The 18,629-nt window shown below is 39.2% G+C and overlaps 1 protein-coding gene across 1 annotated transcript; it reads right to left on the reverse strand.

The window, feature by feature from the left end:
* Positions 1-1,087: 1,087 nt before the first annotated feature.
* On the reverse strand, positions 1,088-18,383 carry Smp_171900 (hypothetical protein; the record flags this gene model as incomplete). Its single annotated transcript, XM_018788749.1, is given in 6 exon segments — positions 1,088-1,138; positions 1,156-1,242; positions 11,490-11,519; positions 16,946-17,069; positions 18,239-18,301; positions 18,337-18,383. The coding sequence occupies 6 exon segments, from the start codon at positions 18,381-18,383 to the stop codon at positions 1,088-1,090; spliced, it is 402 nt and encodes a 133-aa protein (XP_018654261.1).
* Positions 18,384-18,629: the final 246 nt, after the last annotated feature.

Consider the following 18,629-nt stretch of genomic DNA (forward strand, 5'->3'; position numbering starts at 1 on the left):
AAACTTAACATTAGGACAAATAATAATAACGTTCCTTTTAGTAAGAAGCAAGATGATAATCTACTTATTCGACTGACCTCTGTTTGTTCGGTAAGTTAGGGTTGGGAAATATGACAGATTAGTTCTTATGAAGATATTTTTGGTTCCAAATACACGCGAAGAGTCTCAAATGGACTTTATCGATAAATCTCCTGTAAACTCATTTAAACAGCTAGTTCAAAAAGTTTCAAATTTAATCATAATAGTACTCTACCATAATTGTGTTATCCACTTAGTACATGAAAGAACTTGTCAATCCACGAGTGATTATCAGAAATATGTTTTTAAACCATTTACGGACCTCTATCCGATGAGTTTAGTCTTAGAGAAAACCTTATGGTAAGTAATACTGAATGCTAGCACTCAAAATTAAGGGGAAACTATGATCACTTGCTGCAAATGTGTAATAGATGCATAACTTTTGGACCCCTCATATTAAGTGCAGTCAAACATACTACACCACTAAGTAATGAATAAGCAAAGGCCAAAGATTTCGGGCATGATAAGAGTTCTGCCAATCATACCTCAAAAGACTAACTTTTCTCATAATTTAGTTGTCATATTTTATTTCGTCGTTTGTATTTGATTTGGTTCAATCCACTAGCCTCCTAATATTCCTCTCAGACATGCGATTTTACCGAGGAATTTGTTGTTCTCGTATCAACCTGAAGATCTAAGTGGTCTTTGTTTCCCTGAAGCGAACTCAAGTGCACGAAAACTACAGCTTCTGACAACCGAATCACGACGATATGAACCTATTTCCACAGACGGATGATGTCAGACTGAAAACCATAATCTGAGATTACTTAAAAGAGACCTGGTTTTTTCACATTTACATAGTATATATATATATATATATATATATATATATATATAAGCCAGCTGTGTTATATTGAATTCCTGGCAGAAAAAATAAGGATTCAGTCGTAAAAACAGCCGAAAACGAAGTGGTTTGATTGTAACAATTCAAAAACGAAACCAGGCAGTGAAAAATAGAAGAATCTTACCAACTTATCACCGATAGTAAATCGTGCAACTGATGGGTCATTTACCGAAAACGTCTAATCATTAGTAGATAAGTACGGATAAACACTAAACCTGGCCAGTGTGGGTTACTGTTGTTGCACTTTCCGTGCTGTATAACCTATACCTTAGGTAAATTGGAAGACGCAAGAATTTGACTCCATTAAGCGCCATAGGAACTACCAGGAGGACGAAAAGACTCTCCAACCTGACCGCGCTTTTGTTAGGACGACCTTCAGTCTTCAGTAATAAGGATAGGAGGTCTAGTGACCTATTGTTACACTGTGGAAGTCCAATCTCGTCTTGAATATATCAACAAGAGGTGCTGATATTACGTGTTCTGGTAGAGAATTCCAGTAATTCACTACTCGGTGCGAGGAACGAAACTCCAGACGTAGACGATTTGATCTCGGTTTTTGGACTTTCTTTGAATGTCCTCTCAAATGATCAGCCCTAGATGGAAGGAAAAGATAGGACATGTTAGTACCAAGGTTATCGCTCAGGATGCGATATGCCAATATTAGATCACCCCGTATTCACCGGTAAGATAACGGAAATAAGTTGAGATGTCTCAGTCTGTCTTCATAAGATAGGCCAGATAGGCCTTTTACCATTTTTGTCCCGCGGCGTTGGACTCGTTCCAACATATCCGCCTCATATTTGAAACAAGGACTCGCTGCTTGAATCCCATATTCCAAATGTGGCCGTACGAAAGTTGGGTATAATAATCTAAACATTTCCTCATCCAAATACCGGAAAGATCTACAAATAGACCATAATACCCTACAGCCTTTTGCAGCAGCAACCCTACAGTAACTGGTTGTTTTGAGATTATTACTTAGTATGACTCCTAAATCTTTATAGTTTCTTACTTTGGGCAACACTAGTCCACATATTGTGTAGTAATACGAATCATCGTAGTTGTTTGATTGTATCACGGCACTTTTGTTAGGATTCACTTCTAGTGACCACCTGTTCATCCATGCCACTAATGAGTTGAGATCTTCCTGTAATACTATTCTGTCTGACATGCTATTTACGGGTCTGCAAATCTATATGTCATCGGCGAATAGTAGGACGGATGACTTAGCTATAGTAAAAAGTAAAAAGAGAAGAGGACCTAGGATTGTGCCCTGAGGGACTCCACTTTTTACTGGTTCCCACAATCAGAGAGCTCCATTTGCTCTTACCCTCTGTCTCCTGTCATGAAGAAAACAATTATCCAGTCTATGACTGCATAATGAATTCCAAAACATTCCAGTTTTAATTTAAGACCAGAATGGGAAACCTTATCAAAGGCTTTACCTAGATCTATGAAAATGACATCTACAGGAATATTGCGATCTTTTGTCTCAGCCCAATCTTCTCTTGCAATGAGATTTGTCAAACATGATAGGCCTTTCCAAAAACCATGTTGTTCCTTGGACAAAAGATCATGTCTTTCCACGTAGTTTATAACAGCCATCCTAATAATTTTTTCTATCAGTTTTACAACTGCACTAGTTAAGCTGACGGGTCAATAGTTACTAACTAAATTTCTACTCCCAACCTTATACACCGGACTGATTATCGCATCTTTCCAGTCTCTGGGCAATTTGGATTGCCGCAAGGACATATCAAACAGTACCGCTAAAGATTCAGCAATTTTATCTGATAGGGCTTTCATAATCCTAGGATGAATATCATCAGGACCACTGGACTTATCAGGTTTGAGGTGCTGAAGTAGTCGTAAGACAGTAACTTTCTCAATAACTACAGGGTCCATCAACAAAACGCCACAATCACAATGAATAGGTGGTCGTTCCTCATTATTGGTAGAAGAAACTTTACTGAAATATTCCGATTAAGCTTCGGCCTTTTCGGTATCATTTCTTGCCAAAATTATCGGATTTTCTTGTATCAAAAGTGATGGTATTCCATCACTTCTCTGAGTTCGCCTCTTTATATACAAGAACAACCGTTTTGGAATATATTTACAATCCCTAACCAATTGTTTTTCATATGACCGTCTAGTCCTACTAGTTAATGCTTTACAAGTATTTCTAATCTTACAATAGCTGGATCTGTACTATCCTAAGCCAGTAGAGATGAACATATTCCAGTGCTTTTTCCTACGTCTAAGAAGTTTCTTGACTTGTTTATTTATCCATGGTGGACTATTATTCGGTCTACGTGGTACCAAGTGTGGTATGAACGGGGACGTGACTGCACTAAACTTGCCTTTAAATATAGACCACGCCTCTTCAACTGATGCGCTAGTATCTACTGACCAATCTATCTTAATAGCACACTCCTGAATTGCTGGTATGTTAGCTCTCCATATGTTTGGGCGAGGCTTAATCTGATCGTATATCATGTCGCTAGCTCTAAACGTGAATGATAAAACAGCGTAATCGCTATTTACTAACGGGGGACGAATATTTAGGTTGGCAATATCCTCAGTCTCATGAGTGATTACCAAGTCCAACAGAGAAGAGCCTTGGTTTACACCAAAACGTGTAGGTTTGGACACATGCTGTACTAATGCATGCTCCATTATTGTTTCCAAGAACCTGTTATCAAAGGAGTTTATAGATCCTTTCGTGATCATCTCAGTCCAACTAATGTCAGGTGCATTAAAGTCTCCTAATATCAAGCATCTGTTATTTGCACTCCATAGCCGAATGTGCTCTAAAATAAAGCCATCAGCTAAGCAGATTGGGCTGCGATAGATGACACCGAGTACAAATGTACAACATCCGATGGTGAGCTCACAGCTAATGATATCACAATTTCCACCATCATGGGATTCGCAAACGGAGGAGCGGATATTTATACTATTGGCTATGTATAGAAGGACGCCACCTCCTTTCCTGCATCTATGTCTATCACTTCTTAAACAACGATATCCGGATAATTCTGGGGTGAAATCGAAGTCGTGGACTAACCAAGTTTCCTTCACAGCTACAATGAGTGGCCTTAATTTGTCCACTAATGCTCCTAGCTCGTGGAATTTATGTCTTAGACTACGGGCGTTGGCATATAAAACTCCGAGGAAGAACGACCTATCCAGACAGGCCTTGGTAGCATTCGCTTCCAAGACCTGACTATTCGAAAACCCACTAATCGGAGATTTTCGTCACCGTTTAGTCGACGGGTTTCTAGTTCAGCTAGTGCCGTCTTCCTTTTTATTCTATCTTCAAGAGACATATCAGGTCTAATTCGAATGTCAGAGTTGTCGTGACTTCGAGCGCTACTTAACAGACAGTCACGTTGCCTCTCCGACCCTAGGATTACCTTAAGATGTCTACATAGTCGGGGTAGAACACTGTCATTGGCCCTTTTACCTATTCTAACCAATTTTTTGACCTGAACACCTTTAGTGTTATCTGGTAATATGCTATTCTCCGAGCTTCTCTAAGTCATGGGTGTGTCTTACCTTAGGATCTGGATCGTTAGACTATGGCAGTTTACTCACAATGATATTCGACGATATTAAGTTCCTCTCAGTCGCACTAGGGTGATGTTCTGCCGTTCTATCCGAGTGTGATAGTGCATTGTGTGACTCAGAATGCGAGTTCACCAATGACATGTCAACCAAGTGTGTTTTGTCTTTAGCTTTTGTCCTTTTCTTTTCCTACTTACTGCGGTCAATTTTTCGTCATTCAGGACAGCTGCATCGGGACTATTGGGGACGGAGACGGTACTATCCGGGTCCTCAATTTCTACAGATGTATGACTACTCATGTCAATATCAGGTGGTCATTTACTCCCGGTTTGTTGTAACGGAAGTTTCACTTTGTCATTATTCACAGCAGGTTGTTTAGCGCGTTTTGTAACAGCACTTACAACACTGATACAGTCTTCACTGTCAGTACTTGCGTTACTAGAGCACCCATAATCGTTCATTTTACAGGCTAGAGCCAATAGGCTGATAGCCTCCTGGATTATTATCGTCTTGTTAGTACAGCAGAACATACAAAGCTAGTGCGAGTTGGGCTTAGAACATCTTTTGTATGCAGCTGGACTGAGACGGGTACACATCTTGTGGAACCACTTTTTGCATTCATCAAACTGCATCCCTTCATCTACGAGGAATAAACAGTTCGACTGTCCACATTTGAATGCACTACCAGCCATTGTAATCAGATTAGGGTTAAAACACAATATGATCACAAAAATAACACGTGTCGGAGTATATATATATATATAATGAGGTATCACGAGACAAAGTTTTCAAAAAAACTGCAAACCTTAACTGCAATAATTCAAGTTAAGCAGTCAAAACCCGTTGAAATCAAAGCTGAACAGAAAAGAATAACTTCGGGAGAGATACTGTTATACTCTAGTCACAAAGAAGAAAATGACTCGCACACAAAAGAACTTGCACTGATGGTCTGCGAAGAAGCGCGAAAATCGCTTATAGGACGGGAATCTCATAGATTATCAAAGCATCCTGCAAAACGAAGAAGAGGTTACAACGAATGTTATCCAGTGTTATGCGCTCACCAAAGATGACAACCAAAATAACAAAGATGGGGCAGCAGTTCATCCTAGAGAAGTGCCCAGGATAGCATCTGATCATCCTGATGGGAGACTCAAACGCCAAAGTCGGAATGGACAACACCGGGTATGAAGATATCGTGGAATAACATGGACTGTGAGAAAGGAACGAGAATGGTGAGGGATATGTAAATCTATGTGCTTTCAACAACATGATTATAAGTGGCACCATTTACCCCTACACATGCATACACAAGGCAACATAGGTTTCACTAGACCACATTACAGAGAATCAGGTCGAAAATATTTGGATCAATAAAAACTCGGAAAATCCATGGAAGATGTGAGAACCAGGAAAAGAACCGACATAGCTTTAGATCACCTGATTGTGACTGCCGAGGTAAAACTGAAGCTAAAGAAGCACTGGACAACTGGGGAAACAGCATTACAATGGTTCAATACAACCTTCCTTCGACATACTGACAAACTACTCAACGAATTCAAGATAGCTTTCAACAGTAGGTTCCAAGCCTTACATAATCTACTGAGAGAAGATGAAACCACTATGGAGAACAACTAGAAACGGATCAAAGAAGCACTAACTTCAAAGTGTCAGGAGGTTCTGGGCTGCAACAAGCTGTTCACTCTCACCTTTCATCCTTCTTCTGGAAGTTAACTGGATTACTAAGATCTCTACATTTCAGGGGAATCACGAAATACAGCGGACATCTTGGATGCAGTTGAACGATTTTGACTTTACAGACAAGCTAGCTCTTCTATCCTACATACAGCAACAAATGCAGGTGAAGACAGCCAATAGAGCTGCATCAGGCCTCAATATACACAAGGGAAAAATAAGACCCTGAAATTCAACACAGCACCAACCATACCACACTTGATGCGGAATTTCCGGAAGAGGTGGAAATGTCTACGTATCTAGGTAGTGATCTTGGTAACAAGGATGGTCTGATGCAGATGTGAAGGCACGAGCTGGCAAGACAAAGGGAACACTCCTAGAAGTAAAAATCTGGGACTCAAAACAACTGTCCACTAATACCAAAGTCAGAATTTTCAATACTGTCGTTAAAAGTTTTATTGAAAGGCGGAGGACTACCACCACCTCCATAAAAAATACATATATTCATAGACAGGTGTGTGCGAAAACTACTCATGACCCATTGGACGGATACTATCTGCAACGAATTGCCATGCCAGAGAACAAACCAGCTGAAAGTTGAGAGGAAAATTAAGATAAAACACTGAAAATATATATGACAAAATATGCGGAAAGTGTCAAACTGGATTACTACAAGACAAGAGCTAACTTGGGATTTCCAAGAAAAGAGGAAAATTGCCAGATCAAAGGACAAATATCTCTGACAGTTGAAGAGTGACATCAAGATCTCAAAAGGATACTGGGGATAGTGGGAATGGTGAGCCTTTCACGGCGGTGACTAACTCTGGTTCTGCTGACTGAAGAAACCTGACTTATTGTTTCGCTCATGATTCGGATCATGAACCGTAAAATGGAGCGTTAAGTCGCCTTTTCAGAAACACAAAGCTTTTCAACATTCGATATAAAATAATTGAAAATATAATGCTGAAGCGAAGTAAGGAAGAGAATGAATACTTGGACCACAATGTTGTGACATTTATCCAGATGCTTGCTGTCAAATCCTAACCAATCAGCCGAAGTTGTTACAAATCTAGGAGAAATTTATTTGGGGGTTTCTGTTTGTTAACTTATGCTCTTGGAGTAGTAACCGGTCTAAGTAAGTATATAGGTATGTTATATGTACACGGTTGATGAAATTAGAGACCAGTAAGATTATTAATTACGCTACACACTGAAACGATCTTAAACCAGTCTGTACAGACAAGTGATTGCAGTTTATTCTATAATCAAATGAAATAACTTGGTGTCCGAACTCTTGATTTGGCATTAGAACCATGTGTTACTACTTGAAACGGTTTCAGTTTAGGTTGAGTTTCGTTGTTCTGCTTAACTCGCTTCTCATGTGAGAGTACTTATATACCTAGCTACAAGATGAGTGCAATATGTCACTATTTTGAGAACGAAAGGACAGTACTAAAGATGCCACAAGTATTTGGAGTTTGCCAATGCTTTCACACGTAGCACATTTTTAATCGAAGTGTATCAACCCGGTCAAATCAGAAGTGAGAAATGAAGTGGTTCGATGATATAATTAGAAGGCTAGCGATATATCGGGAAGCGTTTTGTCTGAGATGGCTAACGGTTGTAAGGAAAGAGTAGCACGACTGAGTGCCTTCAGCTGAAGTGTATATATCAAAACTAATGAGGTCAGAATCAAATGTCGAAGACTTATAGGACTATTTATTTTGAGTATTTATTTGCCGCTACAATACTTAAGGCCCCGATAATTTACATGCTTTGATCAGCTAGATATAGCCCGATAAGTAAGAAAATGTATGGATTTAAATTAGTATATATTTGGGAAAGTGGATTCAAACAGTCAGGCCTTTTCCATACATGAAAAGAGGTCAAGGACGACGGACAAAATAGTGGATGGCCTACATTACATGTCTTATGATAATTGGCTAGGACTCCCTACATTATGTACACTGTTATTGATTTAATATATCCTAAATAATAATTTCGTTCCTTATTCTCCCTATCTTTTTCCTACTTAGGGCCGATTGTTTGAGAAGGGTCTCAAAAATTTTGAGAACATATACGAAACGATTTGCGTCTTGCGTTCCATTTCCTACTGAGGATCCTGGATTGTCGGAATTCTCTACTAGAATACGTACTATCAGTACCTATGGTTGATAATAAAAAATGAGATCGGATCATTAAAATATTTTAAAAACGACAAGCATTAACATTGGCTGCCTGACCTTGTATTTTCACAATTGAATACATGTGCAACACTAAGCGATTCAAACTTCATGGTAATGATATGGATATGGTAGCGATATGAATTAGCGTATCGCGACAGTAAGGACTTATTTTATCTTGAATGATGTAGTCAGTCGATTTAAGACTGTCGCTAGTGGAATATCTCTGAGTGGTGTTAAGGTGATCTTGAGGCCACTTACGTACTAACTAGGATCAAAAGCGGGTTATTAACTACTTTGGTAAATAAATATTAGCATTTAGAGTTAAAAGTTAGGGTTCGTGGGTTTGAGTTAGGGCTTTCATCACGCAAGCTTCAACCCTTATTCCTAAACCCTACATATCAACCCCATTTCATTGCCACTATTTCCACTCAAATCACTGAATCGCTTCTGTAGTTCGGTTTTGTCGCGACCGCTAACTCTAAATACTACTATATGTCCATGTTTGGTTAGAAATCTGTGGCGATATTCATCCATAAAGACATGTAGATAGGAAAGTTAGCTAAACATGTGAAAAAGCTGTGCTTAAACAATGTTTTCATGGTTTAAAACAGTTAGTCTTCAACTGGGATATCTATCAAAGCATCATCTCGTGAGGTATTTTTTAAGAACTGGATACTATGTGAGCAAGTTAGTGTGATCTCTCAAGTATATAGGGTAGTGTAGAGACATGCATGAAATAGCAGTTAGTAGTAGTGACAATCTAACTAAAGACAAGCTAGGTTTCTGATTTCAGACATTTATCTTTCGACTAAGTGCAAATCCAGCCATTAATTTTGGTCCTGTATTCTTTGGTTTCCAAGGCTAGATCACTTCTATAAGAGAAACCCGAATTTCTGTAATGCTGGAAGTCTTATGACACGTATTTTTCATCACAGAATAGCTCTTATTGTTTACTTCAATCTGTTTGCCAATACAAAAATTCTAAAAGTTGTCAGTGTCAACAATATAGATAAGAAAGCTATTATCTCTACCATAACCCCAATGTTTCAGAAGTTCAATATCAACCATCCAAAGTATCTGTAATTGATATATTGGTTTTGTTCATTATTCTATTCTTAATAAGGCCTTTACTAGCTTCCATGGCGTTTACCTCTTCATTTCATGATTTTTATATTCAATTACTGAACATAGTGAAAAAGCAAGAAACATTACTGTTTTTGATATATTAGTTTGTGTACGTTCGTGTCTTTGCTCTTACAGTAGATAGAAATTTAAACACTACGCAACCCAGGAATCTGTAAGCTTTCCTATAAGAATAATCTTTTTAAAAAGATCTCAAATATCGTTTTATCATCATAAATGTACGATCAAAGCCATATTAACAAGACTCCTATGTACCAGTGATAACTAATCGTCGAATAACAATGTTTCATTAAGTCTCATGCACAGATAAAGTACACGAATCTGTTCGTCAGTTATTGATCATAGACTTTCTATAATTGTTTAAATAATATTGTAATGTTGTTTTCACCTAGTCTGGTTATCCAAACTCCTAACAAAGCTTTAAAGGGCTAATCTACTAGCACTTAAGTGACAGGTGTTCATACAGCTTTGCATCTGCATGGAAAAAAAACTAGTTATTTTCGCCATTAACTTTCGCAAAAGAGGTTTGCATACTAGTATGCAAACGTTGGCCATAGATCGATTAATTGTCATGTACGGGTAGTAAACTTTGGAACTCTATTCGACAATATCTTTGACTGGAGAATCCCACTTGATAGAAGCAAGTGGCGAAACACTTATATGGTCACCTAAATACAATTCTTCGGTGGTTTTGTGGAAACTGTCTGGAGATGGATGATATTTGTAAGACATGGTGAACTCGTTCTCGAAAGACTGTGGGTTCATCGAAGCAACCGATGAATCAGGTATGTGTTTAAATGACTAGCTTTTATCTTAAATATCATGGCAAGAAGTAATTGCCTGAGCTGTAGGTGGATTTGAACATGTTTGCAGTATAATTTGATGTGACAAAACTACCGACAAGCTAGTCGTCCCATCCTTTTTCTATGCGCAGGTTGCATTTTTAGCGAAGTATATAGTTCAGCTGAAATCACCAAATGTTATTTTGATCGTTTAGCTGTCGCATATGCTATGGATAGACAGTTCGATGTGACTGCATACTCAACCCTAGCTGTACGACGCGTAACTACAGTGATAGTTCGGACTTGCTACATCTTCATAAATTTGGCAGCGTTGTTAGGTGAATAATTTAAAATTTGTAAATCCGACTGGTAAAAACATTTACCATTCCGTCTTTTTACGTGAATTTGTGAACAATCTTCTTCCTGTTGCACGTAGACTAATATGCTTCTTAGGAACAAATACACTTTTCTTTACTCTCTGACTTTAGCGTTCACCGTAACAAAATTAATCATTAAGAAATGCAAGTGATGAAATAAGTTGCAGTACAAATGTAGATTTCTGAGGTCGCATAAGTCTACAAAAAAGTTATCCTAATACAGACAACATACATGATAGCTTTTAGATCCCCTAAATTAACGTACAAGATTGATTGAAAGACTTAAATAACTTGGTATAACCTTTGAACTTTCTTCATGGAAGCACTATTGAGTCTTACGACCATATTTAATCCATTGTTTTAATACCCTATTTTTATCATTCATCCACGGCAAGAGCTAAGCTATTTTTCATGACGTCTTCAAAATATGCAACGATGAGCTAAACTACACAAATACGAAGGATATATTTTAAAGTATTAGATTACTAGCGTTCACCCACGATACTATGATTAATGTATGAGTTGAAGGCATCATACAGATTATATGTGCCATGTCCATTATCTTTACAGCAGTTGGCGATGTCTTTCAGACACACCATTTTGTAAAAATAAACAGTACTTCCGACTGCTCGGCCAAAAAATCATAGTAAAGAACAACATACTGTATATGATTGTAAGCTATTTTCAGTAACACTTCACAAGCTTCCAAAAGCACAAGGACATTCACCAACACACACATAATAGGATATTTTTCTCTTCTAAATCATGGTTGCCGTATGTTTCAGTGGCTTTTTTTGTCTAAGTAAAATCGCAAACCACAGTATCCGCAAGCATGATTACCTGGTTGGTCCTAAAATAGTTAAAGAAACACAATAAGCATTTCTAGAATTGAAATGAATCATAGGATAGAATAACAAAAACGTGGACAAGATTCTAGTTCCAGTATAAGAACGAGTATTTGTCTTCATACGGTGATCGAGGTAACGCAGATCGTCGAACAGTCATAAGCAAAACAGAACCTGGGACATATGTTCGTCGGTTATCACATGGCATTAGTACGAAATCACAAGGACGAATGCCAGAGTCGTATAATTAGTAACAGTAGCAGACAGAATAAGGCACAGGGATGTTTCAGAAATAATGAATATGTCGAATAAGAAGTATTAAGTAGTTTCATAAATCAAAATCTAACGGAAGGCAAGGATTGAATGCAAATGCGTCATTGGGAGTAACTTTGAGCGGTTCAACACATCTCCAACTATTAATTACGATAATCGCTAGGCCAAACCTGTACTTACCAGCACAACTTAATTTACTAGTCAAAGACTCTATAGATTAGTGCCATATCTTGGATTAGGTGCCCCTAGTTTCCCAACGTGCATCAGCAAACATCGTATGTCGAGGTAGGGAATATATAACACAGTCGAAGATTTATTACCTTACCATTCTTACTTAAGATCTCGGGTCCACACTCAGCATTGCTAACGCGATGCTCTAAACTTAAATGGCCAGTGCTTTGAAGACATCTGTAGCCAAATAGTAGTAACCTATAAATATTCTCTATCCTAAAGTCCACATATCAGAGAACTACTGAACAGTATACTAATTCTTTGGTCGAGATCACAATTCGGCAAAACCAACCGAGCCTTTAATCCTTGCTGAGGTCGCGTCATAATGGGGCTGATGAAACCGTTCAAGACGAGTGGTCAACACGCTCAACTACTTCACTCCCTACCATTAGTTCGTGTGTTGACGCAAAGCTGTCCTGAAACAACACTATTTAATGCGAAACAACCCAACCATTCGTCAATTTTTGCTCAATGCGATCGAAAGACTATTTTGTCATCGTCTTCAGTAAAGAGAACGTCATTCGCGTGTTATACGTCAGTAAGTGAATCTCCTTAAAGAAGGTCAATTCCTGAAAAATCAGACGACAAAAGCACTGTCCCTCAAAGGATGCACATGAGAAAGTTGGATTAAAATCGAGAAGGCTAACAACCTTGATCTATACCATGTGATATTACCAATCCTGGTAACAGTTCGCTGTAACCTTTGACTAAACCGGTAATGTTCGAGTAGAGTTTGTACAAGGTTGCTGTATTTCTTTAGTGCTTCTTTTCGTAACAACCACAAAACCCTTCGATTTACGAAGTTGGGTCCCGGCTTAATGTCGGGAAATATATTGTTGGGCGCTGGGTAAGTATAAATATGTTCTAAAACATGACGAAAGGTGGACATTTGTTCAAAACGTTCACGCCCGGCTTTGTTTCCTTGGGCTAGCGATCGTGCCAAATTGTAACATCGGCCTCAGTGGCTCATATACCTACTGCTACGTGTTCGCCTGAGCGAAAACTGGTTGGCGGCCAGTTCATAACACGAAGTTAGAGATTTTGGGTGTTAGTGGACCAGGTCTCTTTTGTTTTAGTCTCCGAAAGTCTGATACAGTGGCTAAACATTACCAAAAAAAGTTCAGAGGAGAATCATAGTATTAAAATAGGCACCAGAAAAAGACGTTAAGATATGGCTTATGCCAATCTGGGCCATCTTTGGCGCCTTCGTGATGTTAGTCTGGCTGTAAAAAGTCGGATTTACAACGCGTCGGTGAGAGCAGTTTTGCTCTATGCTTGTGAAACCTGGCCTCTCCGAGTTGAGGATGTTAGACGTCTCTCTGTGTTCGGTCATCGTTGTCTCCGAAGGATTGCTGACATCCAGTGGCAACACCATGTTAGTAATGCAGAGGTTCGGCATCGTGTGTTCGGGCACAGAGACGATAATTCAATTGGTGTCACCATCTTGAAACACCGACTTCGGTGGCTTGGACATGTTTTACGAATGTCGTCCCAGAGACTTCCACGTCGTGCATTATTTGCCGACCCTGGGACTGGTTGGAAAAAGCGGAGAGGAGGTCAGTGTATGACATGGTGTCGTGGCATGAAAGAGAGCTGCAAAGGGCTAGCTTCTGTTGGTCCTTCACGACTCCTTGGTTGGGGTCCGAGAGATGGTGCAACACAGTGGCTAGAGACGTTATCAGATATGGCTCAGAATAGAAACCAGTGGCGATCCTGCTGCAACCTTCTTTTACTTTCTACATAAAGTATGGTTCTTACTTTCCTATTTGAAAGAGTCTTCTGGTTGTACATTTTAGTCCGCCTTGTCTTTTCATCCCTTCTCTTCCTACTTTCATTATTTTGTGTGGCGCATATGTACCTGGTGCCCTTTTGTACCAATATATATGTGTTTAAATAAATAAATATAAACAACCCTATATACCTATGGTATATATAGATATCGTAGAAAACAACCTTTCCAAAATAAAGCTGACCAGAATAAACAAATTAGACCATTTAAATTCTGCACCTGAGTTGAAGAAAGAATTATGGCGCCTCACGGTGAAAGCCCATATTCTTCGAAATTCACGAGGCCGACGTCCCTTCTAACAACCAGGGCAATAATTAGTAAGTATATGGAATGTTCGGAGAATGTGGGAGACCGGGAAAACCAGTCTAAGTGCTGCGGAAATGAGGAGATACAATTTGGCGGTGCTCAGAATCAGTCAGACCCAAGTTGGACAAAAGATATAACTCCGGGAGAGATACTGTTGTACTCTGGTCATGAAGGAAATCCTCCACACACTCAAGGAATTGCTCTGATGCTGTCCAAAAAAGCACGTAAAGCAATTATGGGATGGGAATCACAATGAATGTTATGCACCCAACAATAATAGCAACGACAATGATAACGATCAGTTTTATGAGAAGCTGCAATCGATTATAGCGCAGTGCTCAGGATAGCACCTGATCATCCTGATGGGAGACTCAAACGCCAAAGTCGGAATGGACAACACCGGGTATGAAGATATCGTGGAATAACATGGACTGTGAGAAAGGAACGAGAATGGTGAGGGATATGTAAATCTATGTGCTTTCAACAACATGATTATAAGTGGCACCATTTACCCCTACACATGCATACACAAGGCAACATAGGTTTCACTAGACCACATTACAGAGAATCAGGTCGAAAATATTTGGATCAATAAAAACTCGGAAAATCCATGGAAGATGTGAGAACCAGGAAAAGAACCGACATAGCTTTAGATCACCTGATTGTGACTGCCGAGGTAAAACTGAAGCTAAAGAAGCACTGGACAACTGGGGAAACAGCATTACAATGGTTCAATACAACCTTCCTTCGACATACTGACAAACTACTCAACGAATTCAAGATAGCTTTCAACAGTAGGTTCTAAGCCTTACATAATCTACTGAGAGAAGATGAAACCACTATGGAGAACAACTGGAAACGGATCAAAGAAGCACTAACTTCAAAGTGTCAGGAGGTTCTGGGTTGCGACAAGCATCATCATAAGGAGTAAATCTCTATCGAAACCCTGAACAAGAGTCAAGGAACGAAGAACAAGAAAACAGCAATGAACAGCAGCAAAACAAGAACACAGAATCAAACAAGCAAGTGAAGAAGAGCATTAGAGCTGACAAGCGGAAATACGTGGAAGACCTAGCAACAACACTGGAAAAAGCTGCAAGAGAAGGGAATATGAAACATACAATCACTGAGACTCAAGAATAGAGGAACAGATGGGTAGAACACTTTAAGGAACTCTATTAAATCCATCGGATATAGAAGTAGCAACTACAGACCTACCTATAGATGTCACCCCACCAACGACCGAAGAAATCAGGATGGCCATCAGACAAATCAAGAGTGCGAAAGCAGCAGAACCTGACAGTATACCACTTGAAGCACTGAAGTAGAACATAGAAGTAACTACAAGCATGCTCTACATTCTATTCATGAAGATTTGGGAGGAAGAACACGTGCCACTGACAGACTAGAAAGGACTCTTCATCAAGATACCAAAGAAAGGAGACCTGAGCGAATGTGGAAACTACAGAGGTATCACACTACTATCGGTACCAGGAAAAGTTTCCAACAGTGTAGTTGAACTGGAAGAAAGATTCAGTAGACGCCAAGCTTCGAAATCAACAGGACGGATTCCTTAAGTATCGGTCGTGCAACACCACGGATCATCACTGAACAATCGACTAAATGGAACTCATCACTATCAATCAACTTCTTTGACTGTGAGAAATAATTTGACAGTGTGGATAGGATGACTCTATGAAACCTTCGACGCTATAATGTATCTGAGGAAACCGTCAGCATCATCCGAAATTCCTAAGATGGACTGCACTGCAAAGTCATGCAAGGAGGACGTCTGACAGACGCATTCTAGGTGAAGACCGATGCCAGACAAGGCTGCCTACTCTCCTCCTTTTTCTTCTAGTTGACAGGATTATGAAGACCTCTACATCTCTTGGGGAAGCAGGGAACATAATGGATAGCTTGCAGTGAACTAGGCGATTTAGACTTTGTATATGACCTGGCCTTTCAACCTCATACACACGAACAAATGCAGGTCAAGACAAACAGTGTGACAGCAGCCTCTACACCGGTAGGCGTGAACATACACAAGGGGGAAAGCAAGATCGTGAAATACAACATGGCGATCACCAACCAGATCAAACTTTGTGGGGAATCACAGGGAGAAGAGGTGGAAACCTTTACATACCTGGACAGCATTATCGATGAACAAGGAGGATCAAATGCAGACGTAAAGGCAACGATTAGCAAAGCAAGGATAGCATTCCTACAGTTGAAGAACATATGGGACTCAAAACAATTGTCAACCAATATCAAAGTCACAATCTTCAATACGAATGTTAAGACAGTTCTACTGTACGGAGTTGGAACTTGGAGAACTACCACAACCATCATCAAAATGGTACAAGTATTCATAAACAACTGTCTGGGCAAAATATTTCAGATCCGTTGGTCGGTTACAATCAGAAACAGCCTACTGTGGGAAAGGACAAACCAGCTTCGAACTGAAGAGGAAATTAGGAAAAAACTCCGGTAGTGGATAGGGCATGCATTAAGGAAATCATCAAACTGAATCACGAAGCAAGCGCCAACTTGGAATTCTAAAGACAAAAAGAAAAAACGAAGGCCAAGGAACACACTGGGTCGGAAATTGGTAGCAGACATCAAAAGAATGAATAGCAGCTGGAAAGGATTGCCGAGGACAGAGTTCGACTGAGAATGCTGGTGGGCGGCCTATGCTCTTCCGCGAGGAGTAACAGATCCAAGTACTATAACCAAGTGATCACTGACTCAATAGTAAAACCAGACTAGTTAAACGAGATATCCATGCAAATGCTCTTTCATGAAACCAAATAGAACTTGATATTGACTTACCAAGTTGATGTATACTTTAGGATGACCAAGTGCACCACCACCACCGTCACAACTAGTTATATTTTCTTTGCAAGCGATCGGAGGGACCTCTGCTATCAGCTTTTCTGCGAATTGCTTATTGACCTATTAGATAAGACAGACAAAAACCGAGACAAATTGTAATACGTAACAATGTGTCAAACTTAACATTAGGACAAATAATAATAACGTTCATTAAAGTAAGAAGCAAGATGATAATCTACTTATTCGACTGAACACTGTTTGTTCGGTAAGTTAGGGTTGGGAAATATGACAGATTAGTTCTTATGAAGATATTTTTGGTTCCAAATACACGCGAAGAGTCTCAAATGGACTTTATCGATAAATCTCCTGTAAACTCATTTAAACAGCTAGTTCAAAAAGTTTCAAATTTAATCATAATAGTACTCTACCATAATTGTGTTATCCACTTAGTACATGAAAGAACTTGTCAATCCACGAGTGATTATCAGAAATATGTTTTTAAACCATTTACGGACCTCTATCCGATGAGTTTAGTCTTAGAGAAAACCTTATGGTAAGTAATACTGAATGCTAGCACTCAAAATTAAGGGGAAACTATGATCACTTGCTGCAAATGTGTAATAGATGCATAACTTTTGGACCCCTCATATTAAGTGCAGTCAAACATACTACACCACTAAGTAATGAATAAGCAAAGGCCAAAGATTTCGGGCATGATAAGAGTTCTGCCAATCATACCTCAAAAGACTAACTTTTCTCATAATTTAGTTGTCATATTTTATTTCGTCGTTTGTATTTGATTTGGTTCAATCCACTAGCCTCCTAATATTCCTCTCAGACATGCGATTTTACCGAGGAATTTGTTGTTCTCGTATCAACCTGAAGATCTAAGTGGTCTTTGTTTCCCTGAAGCGAACTCAAGTGCACGAAAACTACAGCTTCTGACAACCGAATCACGACGATATGAACCTATTTCCACAGACGGATGATGTCAGACTGAAAACCATAATCTGAGATTACTTAAAAGAGACCTGGTTTTTTCACATTTACATAGTATATATATATATATATATATATATATATATATATATATATATATATATATATATATATAAGCCAGCTGTGTTATATTGAATTCCTGGCAGAAAAAATAAGGATTCAGTCGTAAAAACAGCCGAAAACGAAGTGGTTTGATTGTAACAATTCAAAAACGAAACCAGGCAGTGAAAAATAGAAGAATCTTACCAACTTATCACCGATAGTAAATCGTGCAACTGATGGGTCATTTACCGAAAACGTCTAATCATTAGTAGATAAGTACGGATAAACACTAAACCTGGCCAGTGTGGGTTACTGTTGTTGCACTTTCCGTGCTGTATAACCTATACCTTAGGTAAATTGGAAGACGCAAGAATTTGACTCCATTAAGCGCCATAGGAACTACCAGGAGGACGAAAAGACTCTCCAACCTGACCGCGCTTTTGTTAGGACGACCTTCAGTCTTCAGTAATAAGGATAGGAGGTCTAGTGACCTATTGTTACACTGTGGAAGTCCAATCTCGTCTTGAATATATCAACAAGAGGTGCTGATATTACGTGTTCTGGTAGAGAATTCCAGTAATTCACTACTCGGTGCGAGAAACGAAACTCCAGACGTAGACGATTTGATCTCGGTTTTTGG

The sequence above is a fragment of the Schistosoma mansoni genome, chromosome W, assembly GCF_000237925.1.
Source record: "Schistosoma mansoni strain Puerto Rico chromosome W, complete genome".
In the NCBI taxonomy this organism is placed as follows: domain Eukaryota; kingdom Metazoa; phylum Platyhelminthes; class Trematoda; order Strigeidida; family Schistosomatidae; genus Schistosoma; species Schistosoma mansoni.